Here is a 14,169-nt window from a genome sequence, read left to right on the forward strand (position 1 = left end):
ACCCATGGAGCAGGGTTGTTGGGTTGACTTTAGTGATGGTGCCCACTGAGGATGCAGGACTTAGCCGTCAGGAATGCCAAGGAAGGAGGGCAATTTGGTGGAGGACCTCTCCCATGTGATCTCTAAGAGCAACCAGGACTGAAGCTAGATTTCCTTCTCGGGAAATAAAGCCTGGGAACTGTGACATGGGATGGTGTGGAGGGAAGGCAGTTTTACTGGCTCTGGGTGTTCTAAATTCAGAAACTAGAAAACTAGGCAGTGATGCCAGCGCTCAGATCAAATCAGCCAGTAGAGAGGTGAGTAGGTGAGTCCTCCTATGGTGCCCTGGCCCATTCTCTTTGGACAGCTCTGGTACCTGCATATGATGGTATAGGTCCTCGGGAGCCTCGCCCATGGAGCTGTCACCCAGCATCACCACGTTTCCCGCTTCACTAGATGCGTGTGAGGAGAGAGAGGATGATGAATGGCGGCCTGTGCCCATCAAGTTCATGGGGCTGTGAACAAGAGTGGTAAATAGGGAGGAGTCAGGCCTGGAGCTGAGAAACCTTGCTAGGTGGTAGGAGGACAGTGTAAGGGGATGTGTGAAACAATCACCTCAAGCCTCAGCCACTAGTGGCCTGGAGGGTTTCATACCTAATACTTATGCCTATCTAAGGTTTGGAGCAGTTGTGAGCCCAACCTGCTGCTCAGGGTTCCCCTGGTCTGGGAGGGCCAATAGTAGGCTGGCAATATCTCCACTTGGAGTTAAATGGTTTATGGCCACTCAGTCTGATAATAGCAGCAATTTCTCAGGAGGATTGAAAATGATATGCTGAATCAGGTCAAGGATTCCAGGTCCCCTTGCCTATGGGGTGTTAGTCTGAGCCAGCAGCCACCCCCTGCTGGGATCTGCTCCTAGGCCAGGAGCATCTTCCTGGAATGGGCAAGCTATTAAATAGCTGGTTGGCAACCATCTGTTGGCTTTTTTACATGTGTGGTCACAGGCTTGCTAATACTCTTCTCTATCAACAGTAGGCAGCCCCTCATTCATTCCTTCCATCTCCTTTATGGAGGCCCAGTCTGTGCTGATTGACTGTTTATGCTGCAAAACAAACCCAAGAGTGAGGGGCTCCTCTCCCTGGCTCCTTCTCTGAGCTGGCCTTCATGCCCTGGAAACTTGGAGTATCTACAATTGAGCCCAGACAGACCAGGACTCCTGAGTTCAGAGTAGCTACACCTTGATGTGTTTCTACTTTACCATGTGCTTTTCTCCCTTAAACCGCCTAGTGATCTTCATTCCCCTTGGGATCAGGTCCAAAGGCCTGAATAAACGTGGCCCATTTAGAGCTGGAACTGTCCCCCTTCCATGTTCTGGAATCCTGCATTACAGCCACGAGGCTCTGCTGGTGGGGATGACCAGGCTGGCTTATTTACTTCCTGAGGCATCTGCATGTGTCTGTCTCTTTCCCAGATCCTGTTTCATCACCCTCCTAACCTCAGCTCGTTTCTGCCTCACAGACTTCTACTTATCCCTCTAGACTTACCCCAAATGCCCCCTCCTCTGTGGTCTCATGATATCATGCACACTCCTTTGTCATCCAGAATGACTGGATGTGAGCGTGGGTCCTGTGGCAAGAGCTGTGTGTTTGCTGTGTGCCATGAGTAAGACGGTATGTGAGCAAGTACACACACCTACTATTTCAGACTTCCTAGCTCTGACCTTTGACATCCAGACTTCCCTCTGTGGAGGGGACCCTCCCCAGCCCTAAGGCCATACCTGTGCCGGTGGGTCATCTTGATGTTCTCAGGGCTCATGGGACTATGGGATGCTAGGACATTTCCCCGTGGGGTGCTGGTGCCTGAACATGCAGGACTTAGCTTGTCCAAACCCGGAAACTCCTGTTGAGAAATGAATGCCCCTTCATCAGAGTAAAGAATGAGTAAGTAATTAAGGGGTGAGTGGGTAGAGTGTGGGTTGGTGGTAAAAATATAAAAGAAAAAGAATCTGATACTGTTGGTTGAACCTGAACTGCTGACTACTTTTGGGCAATGGCCCCTTCATGACTAAAACACCCTTCTAATGGCACTGGAGTCTAAACCAGAGGCCAGGAGGCCCTGGGTTAGTCCCACTAAGAGAATGCATCTGGAAGAAGCTGACATTGCTCTGAGTTCATAGGAGTGTGTTAGCAGGCATTCTCAGGACAGAATAAGAGTAATAAGAGCTGGGAGCAGGAGAGGAAGAGTTGATTATCAGCTGTCAGACAGTGGGCACCTCTTACAGAAGTTGGGTTTCTTGGATTGTTAAATGGTTCGGCTCTTAGGGACCTGGGTTAAGTTGCCTATGACACAGTCTATGGGAAGATAGGATCCCAAATCCTGATATTAGTCCCTGAAAAAACAGTACAGTTCTATTTTGGCATGGTTAAATTCTTATTAAGTAGACAGACATCTTAGCAGAAATTTTTGAACCCAAACCCTCCTGGGTAACACACATTGGTCTGTGTTCCTATCTGTGACTCTGGAGAAACAAAGCACAACTGTCTAAATTCCTTCAATCCTTCACAATCTGTGGGTCCTAAGTCCTACTGGGGATGTTTCTGAGCTTGACCTGAAGAAGCAGCTGGTTTTCCAACCCCCTCCTGCCACAACTTGGTGAAATGAAAAACAAGGGCAAACTGGAAAAACACCTGCATGTGTTTCCTAGTGGCTCTGATGTATGCAGGTGAGTATTTTCTGATTTTTGCTGCAGTGACCCAACAGTCTTGCATGGCAGAGAACATTCCTCACCCCATTGGCCAGGCTCCAGTCTGCCTGGGTCACCTGCTGTGATGTGGAAGTTTGCACACAGTAGAGACCAGCCAAGAATGAGGGTTAATGGAATACCCACCAGATTCAGTGCTATTACCCAGTTCTTTACTAAATGGACATCTTAATTTTAAGGGGGAAACACTTTCTTTGCATGTTTCACCCTGAAATACCATGACAGAATCCTTACAAAAAGGACAAATTTCAGGCTCTGGAAAATGTACCCATTTGTCAAACTACAGACAAACTTCTTTTTCTCTTTTTACATTTCATGCTATCTATACCTGTGCAGGAATGGCTGGGGGCCTGAGATCACCAGAACCTCCACCATCAAGAACAAGGCAGGTCAACCCCAACAGGTCAGGTCCACTGAATCTGAATGGTCCAGCTTCCCCCAGCCCAGTGATAATCCCTGAATAAGAAACTCTTGTTTTTGATGGCCTTGCCCTACAATGAACAGCTACTTCCCTTGCCACAGTACCTGGGTTCACACCCCTTGAGATCTGGCAGTCAACCTGTTCAGCAGGTTAAGTTTTTCTAGAAAACACTTGGAGTGTTTTGAAAATGGTTGAAAATGGGGTAAGAGTATGTAAACAGGGGGCTCAAGACCACTGAACTCTAGTCCTGGAATACAGGCTCTTCTTTTGCCTGTGTGAATCATTCCTCAGGCCAAACCCTGCCACGGAGGCCTAAGAGCCAGGTTAGAGTCAGGGAGAGCTTCTGGAGCCTGGGCCCACCCTAGGTTTTGTCAGATGTGAGTCTGGGTTACCAGACATGTTGGAGGAAGAGGGATGGACAGACAGAAAGTAGGTAGAATTTGGGAAAGGTAAAGAGAAGGAAGAGGGATGGGGGAGGAGATGGCATGCAGATGGCGAGGGAAAGATGGGAAAGAGGGAGATGGGGAGAGAGGGCTGGCTCAGGCTATGCCTTACCTCTGCAGGGTCTTGGGATGAAAAATATCTCCAAAGAGATATCTACGTGTGGGCCTTATACTTTAGCTCTTTTCTTTCTCATATGAAAATCTCTCGTCACCAGCACAGTATCTTGAAAAATGTTCTTTCCCTTGAATCTGACTCCTCCTCAGGGAGGGGAGTGAATGAGGGGATCCTGGGCATCTTTCCCCTGGATAGAGCACTCACCTCTGCCTCCTGCCCCTCTGTGGTGGGAACAGCTTTCCTTCACATTCCCCGCCCCTCTCCCCTTCCTTTGGCTTGTGGCACTCTGCAGGAAATGACACCCTTTTCTACTGCAGCAGGGGCATGACAGGGATCAGCTTACATGGTAGAGACTGGCACGCATCATCTGGAACTGATCAATCAGCTTCTTATGCAGGGGGCGCATCTCTGGGTGCACAAACTTCTCGTGAACTGCCAGCCCAACTCCAAGGATGTGGACCTATTAGGGTGACAGACAAGGCCACTCTGCAAGCCAAGGGGGTAGCCCTTGAGAACTACAGGCATCCTGTGGTAGATAGCTGTTCCCTCCTGGGCCACTGGCCTCTAAGCTCTGCAAGACATACCTGCTCCTGCATGAGCTCCTTGAGCTGAGTAATTTTCTCTGCATCTCCTGGGTGCTTGGTGATATAATCTTTATCAAAGAAAGCCTGTGAAAGGGAAGGCTAAGTCAGGAAGACTCTTTCCAGGACTACCACTTACAGGAGGTCTGGGAAGCCTGAGTGTAAGATGCCTCTTGAAAGGCAGATCCTCCCCCCTCACAGGTATACACACCATCTCTAGTCTGGCCTGCTTGAACCTCCTGCAATCACAGGTGTGTTTTTTGTACCTAAGAAGGACTGAAGGTAGCCAAATAATTTAAGCCTGGAGGCTGGTCCCAGTCCCTCAGGGAGCCTGGATGGCCTGGGTGGGGCAGGCAGGGCTGGTGGCCAGGGTGTGGGACCACTCTCTTAGCCACACACAACTTGCTTCTTGTGAAGGGCTGAGCTCCAGGGCTCCTCTTGGAGGCCACTTAACACCTTTCATAATCAGACAGATTACCCATCTGTCAGAGTTCAGAGAATAAAAAAGAAGAGAAGGTCCCCTGGGAGAGCCAGGCCACAGAAAAAGGGAGTGGTAGGGAACTTAAAAGCCTTACCCCTGGACCATCCTCAGTCAACTGAGGCACAGTGAAGAGAGGGCTAGTTGGGAAGGCTGTCTTAGGAGGTTGGAGTCTCAAGAAGAGGCACCCAACCCACCTTCCCAGCAAGATCATGGGTTTGGTCCAGGACCTAGCTCACCTCTTGGTAGCGTGCAATGCCCCCATTGACAGCTGCATCGATGACACCATTCAGGCACATGCTGAGCAGGTTGATGTTGCCATGCACCTGTTTGTGTTGATACTGGCTGATGAGGGCCCGTAGCTCCTGGTTCTTATTCTCAACCACTTGGATGGCATTCTCCAGAGGACTTACCTCCACCTGAGGGCACACAGCATACAGTGTCATCTCAGGTACAATGACAACCCTTCCCTTAGCATAGTCCTAAGAGCAGTGGTGATCTAAGACCAGTGGTGCTGATTCCCACCCTTGTTCCTGTGGATTTAAGATTCCTTGACCTCTTTTGAATTTTCTCTTCTGATCTGTAGGTACTTAGAAGTACAGTAAATAGTGAAGAGCATCAGTTCTGAAGTCTGAGAGCTCTGGCTTCCTGAACCTCAGAGAATAGTTTCCACATATGTAAACTGGGAGATTAAAAATACTTGCTGCCTAGGGGTGTTATGAGGATTCAAAGAGAGAAGGTGTACAGAGCTGCTGGCATAGGATTGGCCTGTGGCAGCCCAAGCCAGGCAGGTGGCTGAAGCTCGCTTTCTGTCTTCAGTCCTTAAAGGAAGGTCCCCAAAGCCAGGGCTGAGGGTCAGCACATCTGAAACATATCTCACCAGTTCCCTCCTCTCCACTTCGAACCATCGAGAGATGCCGGGCAAGCTGTGGGTGAGGGTCAATGTGGTGCGCTCGATCCACAGGCTCTGTAAGGAGGGCACAGGCGGGTACAGGCCATTAAGTAATTTTTGCCGTGCCTGCCTGCCTGCCTGAAGGATGAGACACTGATGAGATTCCGAGAAAGTGGGGCTTGCCCGGCTTTCCTAGAGTTGTTCACCTTGAATTCATTCTCCTTGTCCTTGGGGCCTTTGTGAAAAGGCCTGTCGTACCGGAACTTCCTCACATTGTTGACACGGTAGAAGCTCTTGACGCGATCTGGGACCCTATCCATCTGCAGGACATCCACATAATCTGGAATGGGTGTCACTGCGTAGATCTGCAAGTCTGGGCAGGAAGTAAAGGGGAAACCCAGGCTTGCCAGAGAAATGGATCTGAGTACTCACCCCCGTTATCCCCTAAAGGAGAAGAGAATACCACAGCCCCTGTCCCCTACTGGTGGCAGCAGCTGCATCTCAAGGGCCAGATGAAACCCAAGTGCAGTTAGACCAAACCTCCCTATCTGTATCCTCTTCCTGCTCTAGCACTGCATCTCCTGAGCACCAGCCAACATGAGATGTCAATAGCCAAGAAAAAATGGAAAGGGGTCAGGAGAATGCAGGTGCCCACCCTGCAGGAGCAAGAAAGTTGCAAGAGCCAGGGCCTGCCCACTGTAGGTAAACTGTATTTCCTGAAGAAGAATATTTTATTTTTTTTTTAATTTTTTTAAAATTTATTTATGATAGTCACAGAGAGAGAGAGAAAGAGGCAGAGACACAGGCAGAGAGAGAAGCAGGCTCCATGCACCGGGAGCCCGACGTGGGATTCGATCCCGGGTCTCCAGGATCGCGCCCTGGGCCAAAGGCAGGCGCCAAACCGCTGCGCCACCCAGGGATCCCGAAGAAGAATCTTTTAATAACAGTACTTTTTGGGGTCTTTGTGGAGAGATATCATGGGAGTCCACCTGCTCTCCCATCTCTGGAACAAGCCTGTACAGTCATCATGACTGTCATGAGGTCTCCAAGGAAGCTATGTGAAGGGGAGGAGGGGCAGGCTAGTGTTTGCAACCAGACTTCCAAGTGCCACTAAAACCACAGGCACTCCCCATCGCCTTCCTGACTCCCTCCACATCCACTCCTAATGCTATACCTCAGTCCTCCTCACACAGACTAGGCATAATAACAGATGCACATAGAAGCAGGGCACAGAAGTGGTGGTTATCCCTGTGGTAAGAGCCTTGGTGGACCCTAAATCATCCTGTTCTGTGACTGTTCCTAGATGCCTAGACAGGTCCTTCACAGGGCAAGGTAGGGACTAAGGTAATAGTAGCAGTGAACCTCAGGGATAAAGGTCCCCCTGAAGCCCTACTTAGGCACTCCATGGCTAAGGGCATGCCATGGCTGCCTCTGTGAGGCATGAGGGCCCTCCTACATGTGGGTTCAGTGATGAGGACACACTCTATTCAGGACGTATGGGTAATCTAGCCTGTAAGGCCAACAACACAACAGAGACACAGCTGACTGGGTGGGCCTCACCTCCCAGGACCCCCAAAATGCCTTCCCCCACCAAGCATCAAAAGATACACTGGGCATCACACTGCAGGATGGCATCGTCAGGGTGGTTGGGGTGCTGCATGGCAACAGCCTGTGGGAACTCGCTGAGCATCCTCTGCTGGAAGGCCTCCAGTCTCTCGTAGTCATGGCCTCGGCACACGTATTCTTTGTTCTGCCACAAACAAGAGAACATGCTCTATGCCTTGCCTCCAGTCTCCCGCCTCCACATGGCTGTCACCAGCTACTCACATCACAAGCATGTCCTAGGAGCTCCTGTGATAGGCACAGCAGTCAGTCCCTGCCCTAGGGGAAGCGATGATCAGAAGGAGGGGGACAGACAAAGGGAGACTTGCACTGTGATGTGGCAACCTGGAGGCAGGGCACAGGCTGTGGGAAGCTTGGAGGAGGGAGGGTATCTTACCCAGGAAGGGGTTGAGGTGGGGGGGGGCGGATTTTAGAAAAAGTCATGCCTGAAGGGAGTACTGAAAGGCCCAACTGGGTCAGCTCTAAGAGAGAAGTGGGGAAGGGCACTCTGTGTGGGTACAGTGACAACCAGGGCCTGCTTTGGAAGGACTACTTTTATTAGCTGGGAAAACAGTCTAAATATCGCCCAGTGTTCAGCAGGTATTCAATAATTACTCATTGCACTGGCAATAAATTCCTTTGCAATTACATCAGCAGAACAAACTGTTAGGACATCATCCTAACTACACATTTCTTAAAACCTGTGTTACATCATATTTGGTTTGAGTTAGGTCTCAGTTTCTCTCCTGGTGGGCTGATGTCATGACAAGGCGCCCTCAATCCTGATGCTCTGCCTACCTCACAGCTGGTCACGCATGAGTGAGTGGAAAACTCGTTCAGACCTCTGGTGACATGGGTCTGCCTGCCCAGCTGCCTCACTAGATTCACTTTGACAAAGTGGCATCAGGCACTGGCAACCCCTCCTCTTGGCATATTTTCAGAGGAAGAGAGACAGAAAGGTCCACAGGGCCAGCCATATACTTACCGGTATGGGGATGATCACTGGCCAGGCCTTGGAGGACCTTAAATTTTTTTGGAATAGAACCTCTGCCCCCTTTTCACTTCCCCTCTTACTATGGGAGAACTCAGCTAAGGCTGGGCCACATGTCTGGATGGATCAGAATGAAAATACCAGAAGAGAAGTCAAGGTCAGGAGGAGCAGGCTGGCCTCCCTGGTGGAACACACCAACAGTCAAAGGACAAGAGACATTTCTAAGTCCCTTGCTTGATAAGCAGAACTACCAAAAAGATAATGATAAAGAACTGGTCTTTTCATATCAACTTGCAAATGTACTATCCTTACCAGTATTTATTCATGGGTCAAATGAAGAGAAATAGAAATTCCCCCAAGAAGGGAGGGCTGGATGTTTTCCTGACTCTGTGCAGATTAGTAGATAATCTCGCTTTGTGAAGCGAGAGAGGCAGATGGTCCAGAGAAACCAAGCTGACAGAGCCAAAGTAATAGATGGCCTATGTGTTCAAAGGAGGTGAGGGAGTAGCCTAGCTTTCTGGGGAAGACTCAGCAGGAGGAAGGCACATAGCATTGACCTTGAGGCTTGTTGTTGGTTTCAAGTTTGCTTGCATAATCTTCATGTGAGACAGATCTGTCTGCCATTGCTTTGTACTTGGTCCTTGCCATCTACCAGGCAAAACAGCCACCTCCACTGGGACTTATTCCATTTGCCAAAGATTAACCGAGCAGCTGCAGTAAGGGAAGGCAGCATGTGGCTAGGCCAGGCAGATTTGTATGCATGAAACAGCTCCTAGGAACTGCACCTTGTGTGGAGATGGTGATGGACTGGTGTGTGATGTTTCCTAATACCCACTGCTATTCTTCCTCCATTACTGGCACCACTGAACATTCAGACCGTTGTTTCCAAGCATTATTTGGATGGGCCAGATGCATGCTCTGCATGTCGTGAAACACCGAGATGCCCTGTGACATGAGCATGTGGGGTGGAAGCCAGGGAAAACTATGATGGAGACCTCTGTTTGGCAGGGACAGAAATGAGGATACCAGGGCCCGATTTTGTAACATCCAAAATAATGATGTTTGAATGATGATGATTTTAAGAGTAAAATCTGGTTTTGATATATAAATTATGGGACCGAACAAGGAAAATAAAATGACAATAAAGCATAATTTGCAAAGACAAAATGAGAAAGAAATAAGTTATAAGGCCAGAATCATTAGTTTGTCTAAGGACTTTCTAGAGATGCTTTTGGTTTCTGATTCTTGTGTGATTCCTTCTTTCCCTTCTGCTGACCTCTACTCCCATTGCTTTTGCATGACCTAAGCTTGTGCAGGCAATAAGGATGCCACTTCTGAAATGCCTGAGGTGGATGGTCCCTAGAGAGTGAACAAGTCCAGTTCCCCTGAGGAGACCCTTTAACTAATTAATTAATTAATTTAAGGGAGACATTAAGGGCACCTGACCAGGGATCCCTGGGTGGCTCAGTGGTTTAGCACCTGCCTTCGACCCAGGGCGTGATCCTGGAGTCCCGGGATTGAGTCCTGTGTCGGGACTGCATGGGGCCTGCTTCTTCCTCTGCCTGTGTCTCTGCCTCTCTCTCTATTTGTCTCTCATGAATAAATAAATAAGATCTTAAAAAAAAAAAGGGCACCTGACCTGTAATGTGAGATCAAGCTCATCGCTGATCACTGGCTAAAGCAATTTCTCCGATAAGACAGGATCTCAAACATATCAAAGTGATTCTATGAACTTTCCCAACTGCTTTTTGAGAATTGCAGACACAGAACTTTAGTAATATATTGGAACTGGGGACATTCAGAGCTAGCCCTAGTTCTCAAGGGCCCTAAGGCCCTTTCAGCAGCACAGCTTCATTTTTTTTTTAAAGATTTTATTTATTCATTCATGAGAGACATGGAGAGAGAGAGAGAGAGAGAGAGAGAGAGAGAGAGAGAGAGAGAGAGAGAGGCAGAGACACAGGCAGAGGGAGAAGCAGGCTCCACACAGGGCCCCTGACATGGGACTCAATCCTGGGACTCCAGGATCACGCCCTGGGCCAAAGGCAGATGCTTAACCGCTGAGCCATCCAGGGATCCCCATCAGCACAGCTTCATTTAGGCCACCTGAGAACACTCAATCCTTCTGGGCTACAGCCTACAAGCCTCCGACTGCTCCTGGAGCCTCTGGCTTTTGTGAAATAAAGAAGAAAATTACAACTGTTCAGCTAGTGTCAGTCCATCTATCCTCAGTCATTCCTTCCACTCTGTTGGTGTACCCAGCTCAGACTTCCAGGGAATGATGGGGAGAAATGGCTTTTACCCTGCTGGGCCAGAGATCTGGCTGCTTAGAAAAGGCTTTCCATAACTAGATCCCCTCTGGCAGCTCCAACAAATTTCTCTGAAATCAACAGGTTCTCCATCCTGGCTGCATAGCCTATAGTACAGCCAGAGGGAGAACCATTATCTTAAATGACAAACCAAGAGGAGGCCATCCTACTACTGAGGTCAAGGCTGTATTGGTATCCTATCTGGCTGAGAATGGTCACAATGGAGGATTCCAGGCACTGGAACTTGAAGTTGGAAGGTTTCTAGAAATACCTTATGGGACGTTCTCAGACTTGGTCATTTCCTAAAGGAATAGGTTTTGGTAAGAAAATCACCCTTATATATTCCAGGTTGCTACAAAATAGTACAGCAGAATAAAAGTCTAAAGTTGGCAGCCAGTCCAGTCAAACAAAGTCAAATGCCTTTTGTTCACTAGTTAGTCCTTCAAAAAATAGTATTCAGTAGAATAGGGATAAAGGTTTTAAAAAAAACCCAGTTGTAAATGAATTATGTGTAAAATATAAGTTCTTGTGACTACCTCAATGGACTCACCCGAAGAAAGAAAGGAAACTTCCTGCCATAGAAGCCGACCCGAAAGAACTCGGGTTCCAGGCGTTGCTGCTCCATGATGTTGTCATAGTAGCTGGCCTCCATTTTCTGTGAATGAAAAAGGCAGTTGCCTTCAGCCTGGCCTGACTGCTAGTGTTGTCCAAAGCAAGTTCTCCCAGGCCCAAGAAGACATTATCTTTTGGAAACAAAACATGGCAACTCAGACTGTGTAAGAAGTGAGCCCTTTACCATGATCAGCCTCTCCTCAGGTTGCAGCATGATGGCAGAAGCAGACCTCCTCCTTCATCATCTTCTGACAGTGGGGTGGGGACAGTGGCTCAGCACTCTGAGTGTCCTACCCAGTGTGTAGACCCAACCCCACACAGATCCAGGCTTCTTGGTCTTTCAGGGGCACATGTTTAACATGGACTTCCCCCCAGGGATTTCTGGTTTTGGTTGACACTCATTACACACAAGTTGACTTCTGGTTGGTGTTAGTTATAGGTGGTTGGTTAATAGCTCTTCTCAGCACCACTTTCCATCAGTCCAGCTGCATTGCTCTTGTCCATCTATCATCTGACTGACGAGGCTAACAGTCATAGTGAGAAAGTCTCAGTTGCCAGTATCACTGGTACTGTTCCAATTTAGGAGATCTTAAACTTTAAAAATTCAACTAATATCCATGATATGTGGCATTACCAAGGTGAGTATATTTCTTAGTACTGGCTGACCTGGCTTTACATTCAGAAAAACTCGCTGAATTTTGACTAGGAAGGTAGCTCTAATGCATTCAGTCAAGCTAGCTTGCTGGAGAGCAGTGGCCGTCAAAGACCAGTCAAGAAGCTACTTCTAGAGAACCCCATTTATTATATAGACCCCAATCCCTACCTGGAGCAGGGAACATGGCAGAGCTAGCCACACGGACTGGGTGGAGGAGGAGGGTGAGCTGAGACTGCTGACTTCTCTCTGCTAATGAAGTCTGTAGCTGCTTTGACTCATAATCCAGCACTAACAACCAGGAAAATTTGGGGAGACCTTCAAAGTCCATGGGACATTTCACTTAATTTTTGAATATTTTGCATCAAAGAATGGAGTAAGAACAAGGTACTTGAAAGTGACCACAAGCCAAAGCAGAAAAAGATCTTATAAAGTTTTCAGATGAAGTATCCCTGAACAGAATCATTTTAGGAAAGCTTCTCTATAAAGTTGAGCTGCCACCTCTTTCTTCCTTGAACCCCCTCCATCTTATTCTGCATATGCTGCTTCTCCCTTCCCTGAGCACCAGTGCTCCTGCGGTCTGGATATCATCCTTTGTCATATGCGTGTTTTAACTAGTTCCCCAGTCAGACTGTAAGTGTCTTGAGGGCAGGAACCTTGGCCTCTGCTTCTCTCATACTGTCCGCAGCACTTAAACAAGGGCTAGGCCCGCAGTGAATGCTCACTCAGAAGTTGATGCCAGGAAAGTGCTAGCACCTCCAGTCAGGTTTGGGATAGGGGAAGGGGCCAAGCTCACCCGAATCCAACTGAGGCTCTGATAGTCGTAGAGGCTCTCATACTGACATGCCAGCTCCCTGCACAATGGGATCCCAAACTCCCAGCTCTGTGTCAGAAATAAAAACAAGGCTTCAGCACATCAGACATCCTCAGAACAGTCCAAGCTCACATGGAACACATCAAAGGGCACAACCAAAGGCCTCCTTCAACTCATCACAAGGAACATCCACTCAAGAGGAATCTGTGGAGCACAACACATAGTGCTGTGGCTTTCTAGCTCAAGGCATAGCTCTCAAGTTTCTCCTCAAATGTCTTTACTTCAAAGAGGCCTTTCCCTGATTACCTCATCAAGGACAGGAACTCCCCCACCCCCTGCATTCTGTTTTGTTATTCTCTAGTTATCTTAAAAAAGTATTTACTTTTTTGTGTATTAGTCTCAATTAGAAGACAAACTACATGAAGACAGGAACCCTGTTTATATACTTTATCCTCAGAGCCTAGAGCTGTGCCAAGCATGAGCAGATATTCAATAAAGATTTATTTAATGAGTGAATGAAGATAACAATGACTTTTATTATTTTTAAGTTTTTATTTAAATCCCAATTAGCTAACATACAGTATAGTATTAGATTCTGGTGTAAAATACAGTGATTCAACACTTCAATACAATATTCAGTGCTTACCACAACAAGTGTACTCCTTAATCCCTATCACCTATTTCACTCATCCCCCCACTCTCTCCCTCTCTGGTAACCATCAGTTTGTTCTCTATAGTTAAGAACCTGTTTCTCAGTTTCTCTCTTTTCTCCCCTTTGCTTATTTGTTTTGCTTCTTAAATTCCACACGAGTGAAATCATAGGGGATTTGTCCTTCTTTGACTGATTTATTTTGCTTAGCATGATACCCTCTAGCTCCATCCATGTTGTTGCAAATGGCAGGATTTCATTCTTTTTGATGGTTGGGTAATATTCTCTTGTATACATATATACCACCTCTTCTTTATCCATTCATCTGTTAATGGACACTTAGGTGGAAACAATGACTTTTAAATTAAGATTACTGAAGCTCAGAAAAAAGTATGGAAGCCAAGCAGGTAGTGACTACCCAAGGACTTAGTAGTGGCTCTATTTCCCTTATAGAAATATTCTAGTCTTAAAGAAGGTTTCAAATGATCCTTACCTAGTCAGATCCCAGGGTGCCTCTGAGGTGTGGCCTCTGATATGGTGATAGGCCCACATAACGAGTGCCTAAGGAGGGCTTAAAAGGCCTTCACTGAAGGCCAGTATTGCTCATTTCCTCTGCTTTTTAATATAGTGCTTTGTTTTGTTAGATTGGGAATCATTGGCTTACTTGATATTTCAGCTAGGCTCTTCTCCCCAACTTCTAAGTTCTAATTAAAATTTTTTATTATAAGCCATTTTAAGCATATAGAAAAATAGAAGAATGAACCCCTAGGTACTCATCACCCAGCCTCAAGAATGTCCAACTAATCGCCAGTCTTGTATCATTCAGACCCCAATTGCTTATTGCCCCCCAGAGTTTTTGAAGCAAATCTCAGA

General features: G+C 47.5%; 1 protein-coding gene across 2 annotated transcripts in view; it reads right to left on the reverse strand.

The window, feature by feature from the left end:
- DOCK3 (dedicator of cytokinesis 3) overlaps window positions 1-14,169 on the reverse strand; it is a 505,777-nt gene that overhangs the window by 13,934 nt on the left and 477,674 nt on the right. For both annotated transcript variants that reach the window (XM_055343227.1, XM_055343226.1), the window contains 10 exons: window positions 12,630-12,716; window positions 11,120-11,224; window positions 7,279-7,420; window positions 5,877-6,043; window positions 5,659-5,745; window positions 5,018-5,197; window positions 4,304-4,387; window positions 4,063-4,179; window positions 1,757-1,878; window positions 356-494 (listed from right to left, as the gene is read on the reverse strand). In XM_055343227.1, the coding sequence (XP_055199202.1) occupies window positions 356-494; window positions 1,757-1,878; window positions 4,063-4,179; window positions 4,304-4,387; window positions 5,018-5,197; window positions 5,659-5,745; window positions 5,877-6,043; window positions 7,279-7,420; window positions 11,120-11,224; window positions 12,630-12,716 (1,230 nt within the window). The remainder of the gene's footprint in view (window positions 1-355; window positions 495-1,756; window positions 1,879-4,062; window positions 4,180-4,303; window positions 4,388-5,017; window positions 5,198-5,658; window positions 5,746-5,876; window positions 6,044-7,278; window positions 7,421-11,119; window positions 11,225-12,629; window positions 12,717-14,169) is intronic.

Source organism: Nyctereutes procyonoides, unplaced genomic scaffold (genome assembly GCF_905146905.1).
Source record: "Nyctereutes procyonoides isolate TBG_1078 unplaced genomic scaffold, NYPRO_anot_genome, whole genome shotgun sequence".
Taxonomy (NCBI): Eukaryota; Metazoa; Chordata; class Mammalia; order Carnivora; family Canidae; genus Nyctereutes; species Nyctereutes procyonoides.